This window comes from Quercus robur, chromosome 9 (genome assembly GCF_932294415.1).
Source record: "Quercus robur chromosome 9, dhQueRobu3.1, whole genome shotgun sequence".
Classification (NCBI taxonomy): Eukaryota; Viridiplantae; Streptophyta; class Magnoliopsida; order Fagales; family Fagaceae; genus Quercus; species Quercus robur.
The window spans coordinates 11031749-11048286 of NC_065542.1; the positions used below are offsets into that span (position 1 = coordinate 11031749).

At 34.2% G+C, this 16538-nt stretch overlaps 1 protein-coding gene across 2 annotated transcripts; it reads left to right on the forward strand.

Moving 5' to 3' along the window:
• The first annotated feature begins 378 nt into the window (after nucleotides 1-378).
• On the forward strand, nucleotides 379-8377 carry LOC126700583 (probable protein phosphatase 2C 76). 2 transcript variants are annotated; one of them, XM_050398774.1, is made up of 9 exons: nucleotides 379-686; nucleotides 1649-1944; nucleotides 2711-2838; nucleotides 3466-3564; nucleotides 3855-4013; nucleotides 4223-4309; nucleotides 7186-7277; nucleotides 7564-7638; nucleotides 7958-8377. In XM_050398774.1, the coding sequence occupies exons 2-9, from the start codon at nucleotides 1691-1693 to the stop codon at nucleotides 8111-8113; spliced, it is 1050 nt and encodes a 349-aa protein (XP_050254731.1). In that variant the 5' UTR covers nucleotides 379-686; nucleotides 1649-1690; the 3' UTR covers nucleotides 8114-8377. The 2 variants fall into 2 exon arrangements, with proteins under 2 accessions (XP_050254731.1, XP_050254730.1); XM_050398773.1 differs by having other exon boundaries at nucleotides 380-698.
• The last annotated feature ends 8161 nt before the right edge of the window (nucleotides 8378-16538 follow it).

The window sequence follows — 16538 nt, forward strand, 5'->3', positions numbered from 1 at the left end:
ATTTCTAAAACAGTGGTATATTGGTATATATTTGAGTAAAAGGTGCTATTATACTATTTTGGCTGCAAAGAAGTATGTGTACGTTTGTATATAGTAAGCATTGCGCACCATATTTACCCTAAAATGATGCACAATTGAGCTGAAAAAAAAAGTTTCGAAAGTTATAAAGAACGTGGCAGGTTATAATTGATGGGTTGAAAACTTCACCCTGAACCACGCCGCACAAGATGAGTCCCTGTCGGGCATAGGTGGACGCGTGACTCAAGAGCAATGCCACGTTGCCACTTCTCTTCAGTGCCAAGCTTAAAAAATAAAATAAAATAAAATAAAAAGCCAAAACCCATTCATTTCTTCTCTCTCTCTCTCTCTCTCTCTCCTTCTTTCTTTCTTTTGCTGTCTGTGTCACTCACTCTCTCTCTTCCACTTCGAAATCTCACTCATACATAATATCTTTCTTTCTATCAATCAATCTTCACCTCCTCGACTCTCTCTCTCTCTCTTAGAGAGAGAAAGTGCTCTTCATCCTGATTCTCATCACTTCCTCTTATCTCCTCTCAGATTCGGATCCATTCCACTTGCTCCAAACCCGACCCGCTTAACACGATCCGGTTTCTTCGATCCGATCTGATCCGATCCGATCCATCCTTATCGGAGCCGTACCACGAGTCTTGTCCGTCCATAAACCCGTAATAATTCGGGTATCTTTATTGAAATTCAATCCAGTTCTAACTTATTTTTTAAAATTTGTTACTGTTTTGCTTTTGAATTGTTTTCGTCGTTTCATGTTTGGTTGGTGAGAAACTGTTGGAAATTGTAGATAGACTGAGTGAAAATGCGGAGTGTTAATGTTTTATGCTGTTTTGCTTTTGTGTAATTCAGCTCAATAATGCTAGGTCGGTTTTATGAAGCTCAATTTAGTGAATGTTCAAAATGAACAAGTTTGAATGAAATATATATATATATATATATATTGCTGTTATTGTGCTCTAATGGAAAATTTAAAGTGCATGGATCGTGTTTGAATTGAATTTTGTGGTTACATTTGTGGAGGTTTCGCCTTTTTGATCTCATTTCGTAGTTCGTTCAATGTTTATATTGGTGTTATTCTGCTCAAAGGAGATATTTGATTGTAGTATTCTATGTTCAAGTGCATTAGAAGTGAAAGATTCAACTTTTTTGATAATATATTTTCGCGTGTACATTAGTTTTTCAATTTCACGATGAATTGTATGTGAACCAAAGCATGTACTTACATTGTAGTCGATTACTGTTCTGGGAGATAATATTAATAACATTTCGTAGTTGATTGAATGAAAGATCATTTTTTTGGGAGGATTGTCTGAATTGAATTTTGTGTTACATTTGTGGAGATTTTTCATTTTTGATCTCATTTCGTAGTTCATTTAATGTTTATATTTCTGTTATTGGGCTTGAAGGCAATATTTTGATTGTATAATTTTATGTTCAAGTGTGTAAGAAATGAAAGATTCAATTTTTTTTTTTTTTTTATAATATATTTGCGTGTACATTACTTTTTCAATTACCCAATGAATTGTATGTGAACCAAAGCATGTACTTACATTGTAGTCAATTATTGTTTCGGGTGATTTGGTATATGATTTAGTAATGTTCATAATTTTATTGGCAGTGTACAAGAGAAATCTGGTGCTGGAGGCCAGATAGGTTGATTATGCAACTGTTGCATAGAAATGTGATTGCTCAAGCTGGGTGTATAGGAGTATTTTCCAAAAGCATAGTACAATTGTGTTGTAGGAGGAGGAGTTTGCATGTGGGTCTTGGATTAAATTATTTGTGGAATCGCCAGTTTAGTACTAGTTTAAGAATGATGGTTGATGCGAGTGCAACGGAAGAACGGCGACCCATTATTGACGTGTTGCATGAGAAGGATGAAGATGGTGGATTTGCTACCGGAGGGTGGAAAAGGTTAATACTGGTCCTTCTTTACCATATGTGGTTTGCATGTACTTGTTTTGAATTTTAGCGACAAACATTCTTTGTACTCATTGAGGTTAAGTAGAACCATTCGAGCATTGTTTTGGCATCATAGATTGCATATATTTTGCTAGTTAAGACCAAATATGTGCAGTGTTCTAATTGTATGCACTAGTGCATGTGCCTTTCTTGTTGACCTGTTTATTTTATTTTATGGCATGTTTGAATGGCCAAATTTTTATTACAGAGCCAGGCGAGCCAGGCATTGAGTTGGTTACAATTTATTGCACTTTTAACTTGTACATATAAGAAAAGTGGAGATTTTAGCCCAATACCAACCTTTAATATTAGAAGTTGTAAGATTGGTGCCGTCCAAAGGGAAAAAAAAAAAACTGAAAATAGCATTTCTTATATTAGCAAACAATGAGGTATTATTAGAATTTTGTGGAGAAAAGTTAATCTCAATCATAAGAATTTAAATGATTCTATTCATTCTTTCTCTATCCTAAAAAGGAATGAGAATTATTTTGTTATCTTTCCAGATCTCTATGTTTCGTTTTGATGAAATCACCTTCGCTTTTCTCTCAGACTGACTGACCCTGAAGTGAATGGACACAAATATCTCATGTTCAGGGACAATTATTCTATTACTGATCAATCTAAATATGCTTGAGTGGTTGCATTCTGTGCTATCAGTGTACCTATCATCTTGTGAGATCAGAATGCACTAATCTTGAGTCTCTTGTCTAATTGACAGTGAAGATGCAAAACTGAGCTGTGGATATTCAAGTTTTAGAGGAAAGAGGGCAACCATGGAGGATTTCTATGACATTAAGACATCCCAGATTGATGGGCAAACAGTCTGCCTATTTGGAATATTTGATGGTTAGATTTTCTCTTATCATTCTTGCCTTAGAGAAATACAACAATTTGTAGGAAATCATTGTCTAGCACATACGGAAGGTGTCCTGTGTGGTTCCATGTTAAAGGATGAGTACAAACTGCTACATTGGAGTTATTGTCTGAGTGTTTTCCCATATGCATGTTACCAACGAGGCAAATTATTGACATTATGTGTCTTGCCGTTCTTGTCTTGACTGATGCATATTGAATCATAATCTGAGCTCAGGATGTCTGGACATGTGGAGTGAACCTAGAGTTTTGGATCATGATTTGGTTATTCATTGGTTTTCACCTAGAAACTGCCTTTTATAAAACTTTGGCCACGTCTGTCAGTTATTGTTTCTGTCTGAGTAGCCATGTATTTAATAAACTAGAATCATCCAAGAACCATAAATCCTAGATATTTTATCATTAGAATTGTCAAGCCACACTGATGTTTGGTCATGGACCTCAGAGTTTCTGCTTTATAAGGTATTGACTCTGGGTCTGTTCACATAATCCACTATCCCAACATTTCAGTTTATGGATAATAACTTCCAGCTGGAGACTGAAGCCACTTTGTATATGAGTAGGATATAATTTCTCTAACAAATATGACATGTCTTACAGGTCATGGGGGTTCTCGTGCAGCTGAGTATTTAAAGGAGCATCTTTTTGAGAATCTCATGAAGCATCCAAAATTTATAATTGACACCAAATTGGCTATTAGTGAGTTCAAGTTCTCTGATTAGTGATCCCTCATTTTTATGTACCATTCTATGTGAAAGAACAGGGTTATGCAATTGTTGCATATCCCTTGTTGTTGGTGTTCTGTTGCAGGATCCCATGTGGCTGGAGATGTTAAGTTCAATTTCTGATTCAGACCGGATGAAGCAAATGGCTTCTTCTCTTTGTCAATGCCACTGGTTCACAGGGTTTGGGGTCCTGCATGGAATGCTTTTGCACCTTTTGGTTGTGGGTTTGTTTTATTCTAACTGGTAACTCGGTTAAGCTTGCAGGTGAAACATATCAACAGACTGATGCTGCTTTTTTGGATTCTGAAAGAGATACATACAGGGATGATGGTTCTACCGCATCAACAGCGGTGTTGGTTGGTAACCATCTATATGTTGCCAATGTTGGAGATTCAAGGACAGTAGTATCTAAGGCCGGCAAAGGTAATACTTACAACTCTGTCTGCATCACTTAATACATGTAAAATATTGATTGAAATTTTAATGGCAGCCAGTTTCTAGTTTGATGGTTGAGCCGTAACACTGATGATTTCTAGCAATTACTCCATGAACTGTACATCTAAATGAATATTAATAACTGTGGAGCCGTGAGGGGGACTTCTAAAGGAAGCTGCTTTTTTCCTTTTCAACAGCAATCCCTTTCTCTGAAGACCATAAACCAAATAGAATTGATGAGCGGAAGAGAATTGAAAGTGCTGGGGGCATGATAATGTGGGCAGGTAAGGTTATTTGCATATAATCTATCTTATTGAAACAAAGAAACTGATATTCTATGTGTATTAGCTGTGATGATAATTTTCACAGCACAGTATGTGCTGCAACTGATCTAGAAAACATGGGTTAATATTTTAATGGATCTTACCTTTGAGTTCCTTGGGTTTACCCCCAAAATTTTAGGACTAGGGCTTTTTTTTTTGTTTTTGTTGCTGCCATTGTTACCTCTAAGTTAGTTACTGCTGCAGAGAGTCAGGCTTGTCAAACAAATTGGAGATGTTGGTACTTTTACTGAATGGTCAGAGAAAAGTTCGGTAATCTGTAAATAGAAGCTTTTGTAGATTTCTAGGATAACTGGATTGACTAATGAATTGGTGCATTAACGTTTGGAGTGCAAATGACAAGCCTTTCTCCCCTATTAATTCTGTCTTGTTATTACTTAATTAGTCAATGGTCGTATCCTTTGGCTGATGGGCGCCTTAGCTGATGTAAGCTAATGCAGCTAGAGATGGAAGGTTTGATATGGTGATACTCAACCATGGCTTTATCTGATTTTATTTTCCTCTTCCCATACAAGTCTCAAATCAGAACCAGGCTGATAATCCCATCCATATCAAACCTGATCCATCATATATGCTACAAACTCTTAATAGGGATGAAATGGATTGAAGCTAGTTTTCTCAACTAACCTGTTTATATAGTTTAACTTGCATATAACTAATATCATAACCAAGAGCCTTATAGTTCAATTGGAACCTCCTAGTGTTTCCAATGGAAGCAACTAGGGTTCAAATCCCCCCTCCCCATTTAAAAAAATAAAATAAAATAAAATAAAAAAAAATAAAAAAAAATTAAATCATTAATATTAATATTTAAAAAAAAAATTGTTTCGTATTTGCATATAATGTGCATTAATAAATGAACTAGCATATATGCAAACCTCACTTATTAAGCTATGCATATTTGTATTAATAAATGAAGTAGCACTTGCTTATGACTTTTGGACCAAATGGCATCTCCTCCTCCCTGGACTTAGGATGAAGTCTGCGGTCATTGTTTCCAAGTTCAAGTGAGACCATTGTGGTTAGAACAACAAAGCATTAGCCCCAAAATTAGGGGTAGGCAAGTGTGACCATTGTGTATACCTAACAATAAACAAATATATAAATAAATAAATGACGTAGCATTTAGGGTTGAAACCTCACATAACCTTTTTTTTAAAGTAAATATTTCATTGATTAAATGCAAAGGGGCACAACCCCTGTATACAAGATGTGTACAAAAGCTACACCAACATTAAGCACAGAAGGTACTGCTTCTCAAACGTATTGGTAAAAGAGAATAGACTGGAAGCAGTCATCCTCTCAAATTGAAATTTGAGGAATAAAAGTTTGAGATCTAGAACGGATTTTTCACATCCTTCAAAAGTTTTATCATTTCTCTTACACCAAATGCACCACATGAGATAGTGAGGGATCACTTTCCAAATCACACTATTGTTGCATCTATCAAACCTGCCTTGCCAACTTGCTAAAAGCTTCACCACACCTCTTGACATAGCCCAATGGATCCCAAACAAAGTAAACACCATACTACATAGCTCTTGAGCAACAAGGCCATGAAGAAGTAGGCAGTCTGTAGTTTCCCCAGCCAACTTACACATGCAACACCAATCTCTAACAACTACCCGTCACTTCTTAAGATTATCAATAGTTTGGATTTTCTCCAAAGTTGCTATCCAAAGAATAAAAGCTACCTTAGTTGGGACTTTAGGCTTCCATAAACTTTTCCTATATGATTTCTTTCTATTTTGTAAGATACTATGTGTTCATCATCTTGAATAAATAACTTTACTTATCAAAAGAAGTTTATAATAGGATTCGACTTTGAAAGCATTCCTTGGAGATTGATTCCAGCAAAGTGTATGCACTCTTCTGTTTTACATGATTGGAATAAATGATACAAAGGACTCTAGCTCCCAATCCTATACCATTCTAACAAAATTGATATACCAATGATGGGTCTCCCCTGAAAAAAGAACTAAATGATCTATAGTATCAGGTGCTATTTTGAAATATTTAGGGAACGTCTCCCTCCCTCAACGGTTTCCCCCCACACCAAGAGTTATGCCAAACTTTGTGGGAGCCATCACCCACCCTAAAACTAGTGAACCAGTCAAAACTATACCAATTATGCCCTAATGTTCTTCTACAGGCTCACCCCGTGTGGCCCTTGAACCCTGGACATACTGCCATAATTGTGATTTACCACCCTCCTCCATAAAGCCTCCCTCTTAGTTGCATGCCTCCAAAGCCATATCCCTTGTAAAGCCTTATTGAACAAGATTAAATTTTTGATACCTAAACCAGGAGTGGTTCACAAACTTGCTCCAATTTACCAGGTGAAACCTAAACTCATCTCCAATGCCACCTACAAGAAATCCCTTTGTAGCTTCTATGTGTGACGAGCTACTCCCATAAGAATGGGAAATAAAGAAAAGTATTAGGTAGGTAGGCTGGATAATGCCCCCCCCCCCCCCCCCCCCCCCCCCCCCCCAAAAAAAATATATATATATATAAATAAAAGACAAATTGCATTGTCAACCTTCTGATTGTCTTCTTATCATTTTCTGTTGCATGCTTGGGATACTTTTGGTGTTCAATATATATCAAAACTTCACACCAGAAGGAAAGGACATTCTTCAAATACTCAATTGCATGTCGTGTTATTCTTTTCTAACTCTAGGCCAATAGAATGTATCTCAAGAATAGTCCAGTATAAAGATGCCATTTTATGTGTATAAATTTGTCTACTTTTTGTATATGGTGGTGTGATAATTCTTCTGAATAGCTGAACTTAATCTGCTGGATTGTGTTGTTAGGAACTTGGAGGGTAGGAGGCATATTAGCTATGTCTCGTGCTTTTGGTAACCGTATGTTGAAGCAATTTGTTGTTGCAGAGCCTGAAATTCAGGTGATCCTTGAAATTATCTGATTGATTTTTTACAGTTATCTTTTGGATAAATGATCTCATTGAATTCTTGCAGTTCTCTAGGGAACTGCCAATGACTCAACTGTTAGCAGTGATGCCTTTCTAGTTTTTCCAGGAATATCTCCTGGATAGGAAAATATTTTTTCATGCTCAAAATGACTGGCATCCACCTAAATCATAGAGTTTGTTATAATAATTTTGGATTTTGGGTTGATATCCTGATAAAATATTTTAGCAATTCCTAATGTATATATGTTCTTTCCCCCAGGATCAAGAGATAGATGAAGAATTTGAATTGCTTGTGCTGGCAAGTGACGGACTATGGGATGTCGTACCCAATGATGTAAGCCCAGCTCTCTCTCTCTCTCTCTCTCTCTGTGGCATACCCACACACACAGGGCACATGAGTTTGCATGTGCATGGTTGCACATGCTTCTGTGACTGATGATTGACCTGATGGATATTAGATACCCAATCAGTGGTCCTGCATTTAATTTTCTACCTAAAATAAACAAAGAACAGGTCTTCTGGGTCTTCCAATAATGTGTAGTAGACACTGGCAAAAGGGAAAAATAAAAAGATAAGGGCTCTTGAAGTTTCTCAATTTCATTTCATAAGAGGGTGATAACTCGAAACTAGTTGACATGTCATGCTGTGTTCAGGATGCTGTATCTCTTGCCCTAACTGAAGAAGAACCTGAGGCAGCGGCTCGGAAGTTAACAGAGACTGCTTTTACCCGTGGCAGTGCAGACAATATAACATGCATTGTGGTTAAATTTCACCGTGACACAGCAGATCCAGCCAGCCCCCAAGCATGATTAGAAATTTTTCTATTGCATGTGCAGATTAATTAGCATTTTAGATGATTAATTATTTGAAATCTGCACATGCATATTGGCTGAATGTGCATATCAACAGAGGCAATTTGTTTATTCATTAGGTACATTTTCAAATCTGCTTGTATTGAGAACATGGTCTTTCCACATATTTGTATGTTGAACTGGTTTGGTTAATTGTCTGTAGAGGTGTCATTTGGATATTTTAATTTTAATAACAAAGGCCTAATGCTTTCTCTTTTGTTAGATTTTAACTTTTGTTAGAATCTAATAAAAAATTAGGAGATTTACGTTGTATGGTATTTTCTTGGGTACTAGGTGTAACAAACTGTCATGTCTTTACATATTTCTTGGCTTCCAAGCATCAAGATGTCTGGTCAACTTACATTCCCCTTAATTTGGAAATATATACTGGTGACAAGACTTGGAGCCTGGGCACGCAGGTTGCTGTTTATACTGTGACAAGTATAGAAATTTCACTGCCTATAGATGCGGTCTGGGTATGTAACACTGGCCATTTAATGAGGCATACTTGAGAAAATGAATTTTACCCCAGTTAAACGGAAGAAAGAATATTGAGTATTTGGCAAATGTTATGCCGCTCTTTCTCACATGGGAGTAGACTCCATAAGCGTGAGATCTATTTTTATGTCAGAGGAATGTTAAATATGTTTGTTACACCATATGCCCTCTCTTGTATGTGAAAGGTGAAAGGTGAAAGGAGCGTTTTATATATATGTGCCCATTACACTATATGCCCTTCTGTCATGGGGAAGGGAGTGCTAGTTGTTTTAGGGTATTGGATAATAATGTGGAAGTAAAATTTTGCATTTTTACTAACAATTCATCTTTTATTTTTTGGGTAAAAAACATGTGTTACGAGTCTATTGCAGAAGATTTTTTTTTTTTTGGAGAAGGATTGCAGAAGAAATTTGGGTGAAGTTGTTTAAGAAAAAAAAATTGTATTAAGGTTCATGATGCAAGTTCGTTCAAAGTGGACTACTACGTATTTGTTTAGCTGAATACATGCAAGTCGTTAACTTTTTTACTTTTAACTAAAAATGTACTTGCCGTTTAGTAAAATGGTGCCAATGGTAGTCTCGTAGAATGTGTCAGCAGACTTAAAATCACCCAGTGGTGGCACAAGTGAGTTGAGTGGGGAGATTTTTTTTTTATTTTTTGGTTGAATTTTTCTCTCCATGCCTTTGTTCAATGTGCTAAATGTCAGTGTAGTGAGAATATAAGTGAATACTATCACTAATACAACTTCTACTATTGTCAGATTTACGATCTATATGTAACACATGTTTATATTCTACTTTGATACCAGTTACAGACAAAGAGGAAACTATGGAATATCTTCTTTTTTTTTGTTCATCAAAAAAAGAGAGGAAACTATGGAAATATGAAAGAGCTTTTATTATTCGTTGTTCTTCTTTACAAAGTATAGCATCTCTTATATATCCAAAGAGCGATGCGAAGGGACAAAATACAAAAAAGAATGAGAAGACTAATAAGACTATACGTGTTCTTAAAGTACAATGAATTAAATGAAAGAATTTCTAACACCCCCCTTCTGACTAGGCCATCCAGCTGCAAAAGTCATTACTTTTGTGTGTTTTGAACACCTGTTTTTCTAAACAATGTTTTTCACTGACACCGTGTAGAGCAACAATTCGACTCTCATTCACGCATGCAAGGTTTTCAAAATCGAGATCCTACGTAGGATCGTAAGAGGTAGGTGGGATCGTGGATTATAAGATCCTACATTATTTGAGAAAAAAAAAAAACATATTGGTATTTTAAATAATCACATAAATTATACATTCATTTATAAAAAAACCAAATATTTGCATTCATTTAATGTAATTATTATACATCACTATATTCATTTGTAAGCATCATTTAAAGAGGCCAAAAATCTCAAAACGTGACATTATTGAGATGTTATTTTTCATTTGGGTCTAACTGACACTCTATCTCTCTACATTAGAATAGCAAAACTTGGTTTATTAGGATCTTATTTTTCATTTAGATTCAACTGAACCTTTTGTCAAGTTAAAAAAGATTGCAAAAAACCATAATTGTTTGAGATCGTCAAAATCATACGATCCTACCGATCCTAACCGATTGCAAAGATCTTTGAAAGATCTAGATCGTTTTGGGCAGATGCGATCGTAAAATCATAGGATCGTAAAATCCAAATCAGGATTTTGACAACCATGCAGGCATGTAATTTATGCATATGACATGCACTTTATGGCTTATGCATTGAACAACTTAAGCCTCAAAATTTACATTGATTCATTAGTCAGATGCAAGCCAAGTACCTTATCTAAATGATGACAGGAAATGTAGTACTCTGACATTAATCCCACCTAATCCTCACTGAAAGGCTCAAATGTAGAAGAGTTAGCTTCAACTAAGGTTTTTTTTCCTCAGCTGAGTGCCAGGGTCAGCATACATTATGAAATCCTCAGCTGAAACAAGGAAAAGACCATCAGCATCAATGGAAGAGATGATATAAAAATAAAGGTTTATACATTCATTGAATCTTGGAAGTTGAACAAAAGCTCCGTATCATATATCTTGTTAGTTAATGCAAATAAAGTTATATAATACAATTTGGGGGTTGGAATTGACCTTGCAAATGATGGGATTTGCAATCTAACATTCCCCTTAATATTAACAAAAGAAATCCTACACTGGTAGTGTTTAAAACAAGCTAAAAGAAATTTGACTAAGTTGTCCTCTAGGTTAACCAAAAGTAAGTGAAACCAAAGTTAATGTAATAATAAGCAACAATAATTAGGCATATAGTCCTTAACAAAACCAAACATCATGCATAAATGATTATGATGACATTTTGCAGCCAAGAATGAAGATGAAAACAAGTTTCCTAGAATCCTAAAAATTAAATCTAACAATCTTATTTAGACACTGCAGTACTGCACCAATATTGCGTCTCTTTCTTGCAATGAAATAATCTGCCGCTTTCTCCAACATAAGATTCATGAAATTTTATTTTCTAAAAATTATAAAAGTTTCTTATCACTTTGGACAGATGAAAAACCAATTAATGACATGTATTAAGTACCCAACGACCATCTTGTGCTATATTGAGAGTCATCTGAAGGATTTGAGGTTGGAAATACAAAAAAGTAATCTATAATTTAATATCATGACAACTTGCACAGCTGGGAACAGAACAATTTATGCAAAGCTTTAGACAAAGATAACCACATCTCACCTTGCATGTTTGAACAGTCTGTATTTAGATGTGGCAAGTTTAAATTCCAAGGGATCTGATCCAACGAATGATAAAATTCCATAGCCTGTTGCAACTGTAACTCTTCTAAAATTTCCTTGTAAGATTTATAAATAGTGTCAGGCTCTGATTTGAACATGCCGAGTTCTGAATCTTCTGATTGAGTGAAAGGAAATTGGCCATTGGATGCCGCTGATGGGAACTTGGAAGGATTCTCTAACTCGATAGCGCGAGTAGGAATGTCAGGTACTTTATAAACTGCACTTCTGTCCATCCCCATACTTCAAAAAGGAGCAAATCAGTAAATTTAAAAAGGAGCACTTCTGACATGAGGCTAACAAAGATACTAGAAATATTATAAAATTTACAACATGAGAATTACAAAGATATATCACAAATCACAAATCACAAATATTCATTCAAAAATGCATTCAATAGTTTGTTAAAATCTACTTATCATATTCATTGTCACATCAAATTATAAAAGTTATAAAGACCACCACGCACTCTTAGTGCAGTGATCACTCTATAAATATAAGTTCTTATGGGATGTGGGGGGCAATGACTAAGATTTAAGTCTCTAGAAAAGAGTTTCGCACACATATACACTTAGATTAGATTAGAGTATAATTTTTATTTTGTATAAAAATAATTAAATAAATAAAATTTATAGTATTTTTAAGATTTTTCTATTTGAATTACTTGTGATTAGTAACATGTTTGTTTGTAAGACCTATTTATTTAAATTTGTCTTAATTATTTCTGTTTTTAGCATTACTTAATTTTTTGAGCCTTCTTAATAGTGAAAAAAAATGTAAACTAAAATGTTTTAGTATCTCCTAAAAATATTTATAAATAAATAAATAAATTTGCCCTCAAATTTGGGGCCTTCTCTAGTAAGGGGCCCAATGGTCTAATTGGCCTAAGCCTAGGGCCGGCCCTGGGTAGTAGGATAGTTTCAAATTTTCAATTGGTTTAGATACCAAAGCTTTAGAAAAGTGACTCCCGGAGAGAGGTTTGAACAATGCCAAAAACCACAGGTTATAAAACAAGAAACCAAGTCAACTTCATCCAACCTTCTGCTTTACAAGTCACTAAAAATCTGTATAACAATTACTGCACTCCTGCCACAGTGTGATTTCACCACAAGCCAATTGCACAATTGCCTTAAAAACAATAATAGTAGCAGCTAGCTTACTAAGTAACATAGCTTGTCTTATGGCTAAAAAACAGGTTTTCATATCATTTATTATTTTCTAAATAACAGATAAACATCAGTCTGAAAGTAAAAGTCGTAGTTCCAAAGACCCAATATAGGGATCGGTACCCACTTGATTAATCTAGAACTGAATATCTTCTACTAATTCTAAGATAAGGGTAATAAAACCTTTAACGTGCTCATTTCACTTCAAAGCATCGGGATTGCTTCTTTATGTCTTGTTTCTTGATCCTCCTTGAAGCTGCCCAGGATGTATAACCAGGACTAAATAATTCGATGACAAAAACTTACAATCTCACAGCAAGTCAATTGTTACCTGAAATATTAGAAAAAAGATGATGAATTATGCCATTCAACCAAATTGTCCAAGAATAGACACCATGAACATAAGGATTGTCAGAACACACACATATTACCTTACACAGAAAGCTACTCAACTCAACTCAACTAAGCATCAGTGCCAAATATTGTTGGCTATACATAATATGTGTGGATTAAAAAGAAAAATATATTAGTAAAATTGACAATCCCAAAAACACTACTTATGAAACATAAAGAATGGAAAGCTGAACAATCTAAAGAACATGACGTTTTCTTTCCCTTCTTTTGTGAGAGAAATTAAAGAGCACAAAGTCTCTAACAGGCTTTACCACATAATAGCAACATATACCAAAAGAGTAACATATTTTCCTATCTGAGATTTCAAATATGGATTATTAATTAGAAAACACCATCCACTGGAATTGGCAAATAAGCAAAATGGGTGACATGGAATCAAAATTATCATTGTGAAAGTTGGGCAGGAACCGCTATTACTTCTTTGGGCCTATCATCAAAGCACTCAAAAATATACCCCAAGAAAATATCCCTTCTATTTTCAGAGGAACTAATTTAAAATCTGATATGTTTGCAGTTGATCTCTTCTTGGCTGCCAATTAAATTAACTGATAGAAATATTCACATGGGCAAGTAATGCAATACGAAGGGACTCCCTTTTTCTTTTTCTTTTTTTGGGGGGGGGGGGGGGGGGGGGGGAGGGGGTGGGAGAGAGATAAGTGAAATATAAAGGGATGCCTTAAAAGCGAATTGAATTTCACAACAAAAATGAATGGTTGCACTGTGCTTTACGAGAAAGTATACTATATTTTGATAATACCAACTCAGCATCTGTTTTGGTATTTTCTACCCAATAAATGAGTGACATCTGTTTCAAAAAACATCAGACTACTCCAATAAATGATTAATTTATCTTCCTGATAGTATAGAAGATTGTGATTAATTTATTGAAGTAGTTTGATATGGTTTTTTGAAACAGGTGTTACTTATTTATTAGATAGGAAATACCAAAACAGATACTGAGTTGATATTACCGAAATATGGTATACTTTCTCGTAATTTACACAGCATTAAAAGTCAACTGCCCATTGCTATGAATAAAACAATTATTAAAATGGCAGCATTTACATAAGACAACCTCCAATTAATCCTAAACCATCACCTGTATTAATGAATTGCACTCTCATTATCTATGCACCATTCTTGATGATGATGTACAAGATTACACCGTCCAATGCAATGCAAAACACAAATTGGACCCATTCATTTTCCATGAGATACCAAACGACCCCAAAAGCTTTGAATTCAATTGGGTAGCTCGAAGAACAAAACTGTGAAGTTTCTATGCCAAGTCACACTGGCTAACCAAGAAAAATATTTTAAAATTTTTTTGCATCGCACAAAGTCACAAACTGCAACTTTATCAGCCTAGTCATGACAATAGCATATCAAATAATAAAATAATAATAATAATAATAAAAACACTAAATTTACGAATCTTATTCCTCAAAATTTAAAGTTGTAAGGATAATCTCATTGTGAATAACATAACTTCATACCTCATGCTCCCATCTAAAATTAAAAAAGAAATAATAAAATAAAATAACAAAAGTTAAAACCAAGATTTGTCTTGCCAGGAAATGTGATTTTTCTTTTCCTTTTCTTGTTGTGAATAAGAAAATTCAACAATGACTTAAAAAAAGAAAAAAAGATCTTTTACTTTCTTTTCCCAAGCTTTTTTAATTATATAAGCAACTAAAGTTACTAAACACAGGCACACATCGAACAGAACACAGTCAAGAGAGAAAGAATGTACCAGCTCAGTGAAAAATGGGTTTGGGGTTGGAAATATTATGGAAAGTTCTGTTCTGGACTGTACTTGTTTCTTTGTTTTTCAGAGCAAAAGCAAAGCAAAGAAGGAGAAGAACTCAATGGCTGCTTTTACTTTCTTTCTCTCTTTGTTTCTTGGGTTTAATTTGTTTTTGGTAATGATTATGAATATGGAAGAACAGGTTTTGGTTTTTTGTTTACGAGTGGTGCAAGTGTGCAAGTGCAACACTGTCACTTGTGAAAAGTTTAAGCGGTTAGCGGTGTGAACTGTGAAGTCTGGTAAAGAATGAGAAAGTAATTAGAAAGTGAACGAAAGTGACATGTCCTTCACAGTATTTTTCCAATTTTATGGAATAAAAAAAAAAAACTTAAGGTTTATAACATAAATTAAAACTTAAAAATTTCATAAATATAAAAAGGAAATTGCCAAAATTTAATTATTACAAATTTTACAACAAAATGTTATAATGTTACAATGAATATGATAAATATACTTTAATAACATAATAAATTAATATTTGAATTTATTTTTTGATAGGTTATCATTGTTACATATCAATTTGTAAAATTTATATAATAAAATTTGTAATATCCTTGAACAAAGACCAGCAAAACTTTCTATCGAAATTTCAATTTTGCACAAGCGAGCCTTGATTTTTGATTGAGTGAGCTATTCAGTCTTGCACAATTTTATTTTATTATATATATATATATATATATATATATTTTACTTTTGGTAAAATATTATATATATTTTAAGAATCATTCAGTCTTGCGCAATGAAGAATATAGTTTCACTCTTAATTAAACCCATTTTGCACCTATTTATAAATTCAAATCGAGTAACTCAAATCATTGGCAGAGTTAGGATTTGACTCTATTGGTAAAAGTAATTTACAAATATGTGCATGTGCATGTGAATATAATATGGTATTTGAGACAAATATGAAATATTTAAAATTATTTATGTGTATATTAAGTGATATTTTAATGTGAGAAAACCCACAAAAAAGATAACATATTCATTATTTTTTATTTTTTATTAAATTAATGTATCTTAATTAAACCCATTTTGCACCTATTTATAAATTCAAATCAAGTAACCCAAATCATTGGCAGAGTTAGAATTTGACTCTATTGGTAAAAGTAATTTACAAATATGTACATGTGCATGTGAATATAATATGGTATTTGAGGCAAATATGAAATATTTAAAATTATTTATGTGTATATTAAGTGATATTTTAATGTAGAAAACCCACAAAAAAGATAACATATTCATTATTTTTTATTTGTTATTAAATTAATGTATCTTAATTAAACCCATTTTGCATCTATTTATAAATTCAAATCGAGTAACCCAAATCATTGGCAGAGTTAAGATTTGACTCTATTGGTAAAGTAATTTACAAATATGTGCATGTGCATGTGAATATAATATGGTATTTGAGACAAATATGAAATATTTAAAATTAATTATGTGTATTGTGGGTTCCTCGGATGTACTGATTTACAGCATTTGGCTTTTACACAGCATCCTTTGGAGTCCTTCGCTTCTTACACAGCATCCTTTGGAGACTGATGGTCCACTACTCCTTCGCTTCAGAGCTTATAAGGCAGAAAGTGGGGGAAGATTCTTTTGATGTGAGACTCCAAAGGATGCTGTGTAAAAGCCAAAGGCTATAAATCAGTACATCCGAGAAACCCACATGTATATTAAGTGATATTTTAATGTAAGAAAACCCACAAAAAAG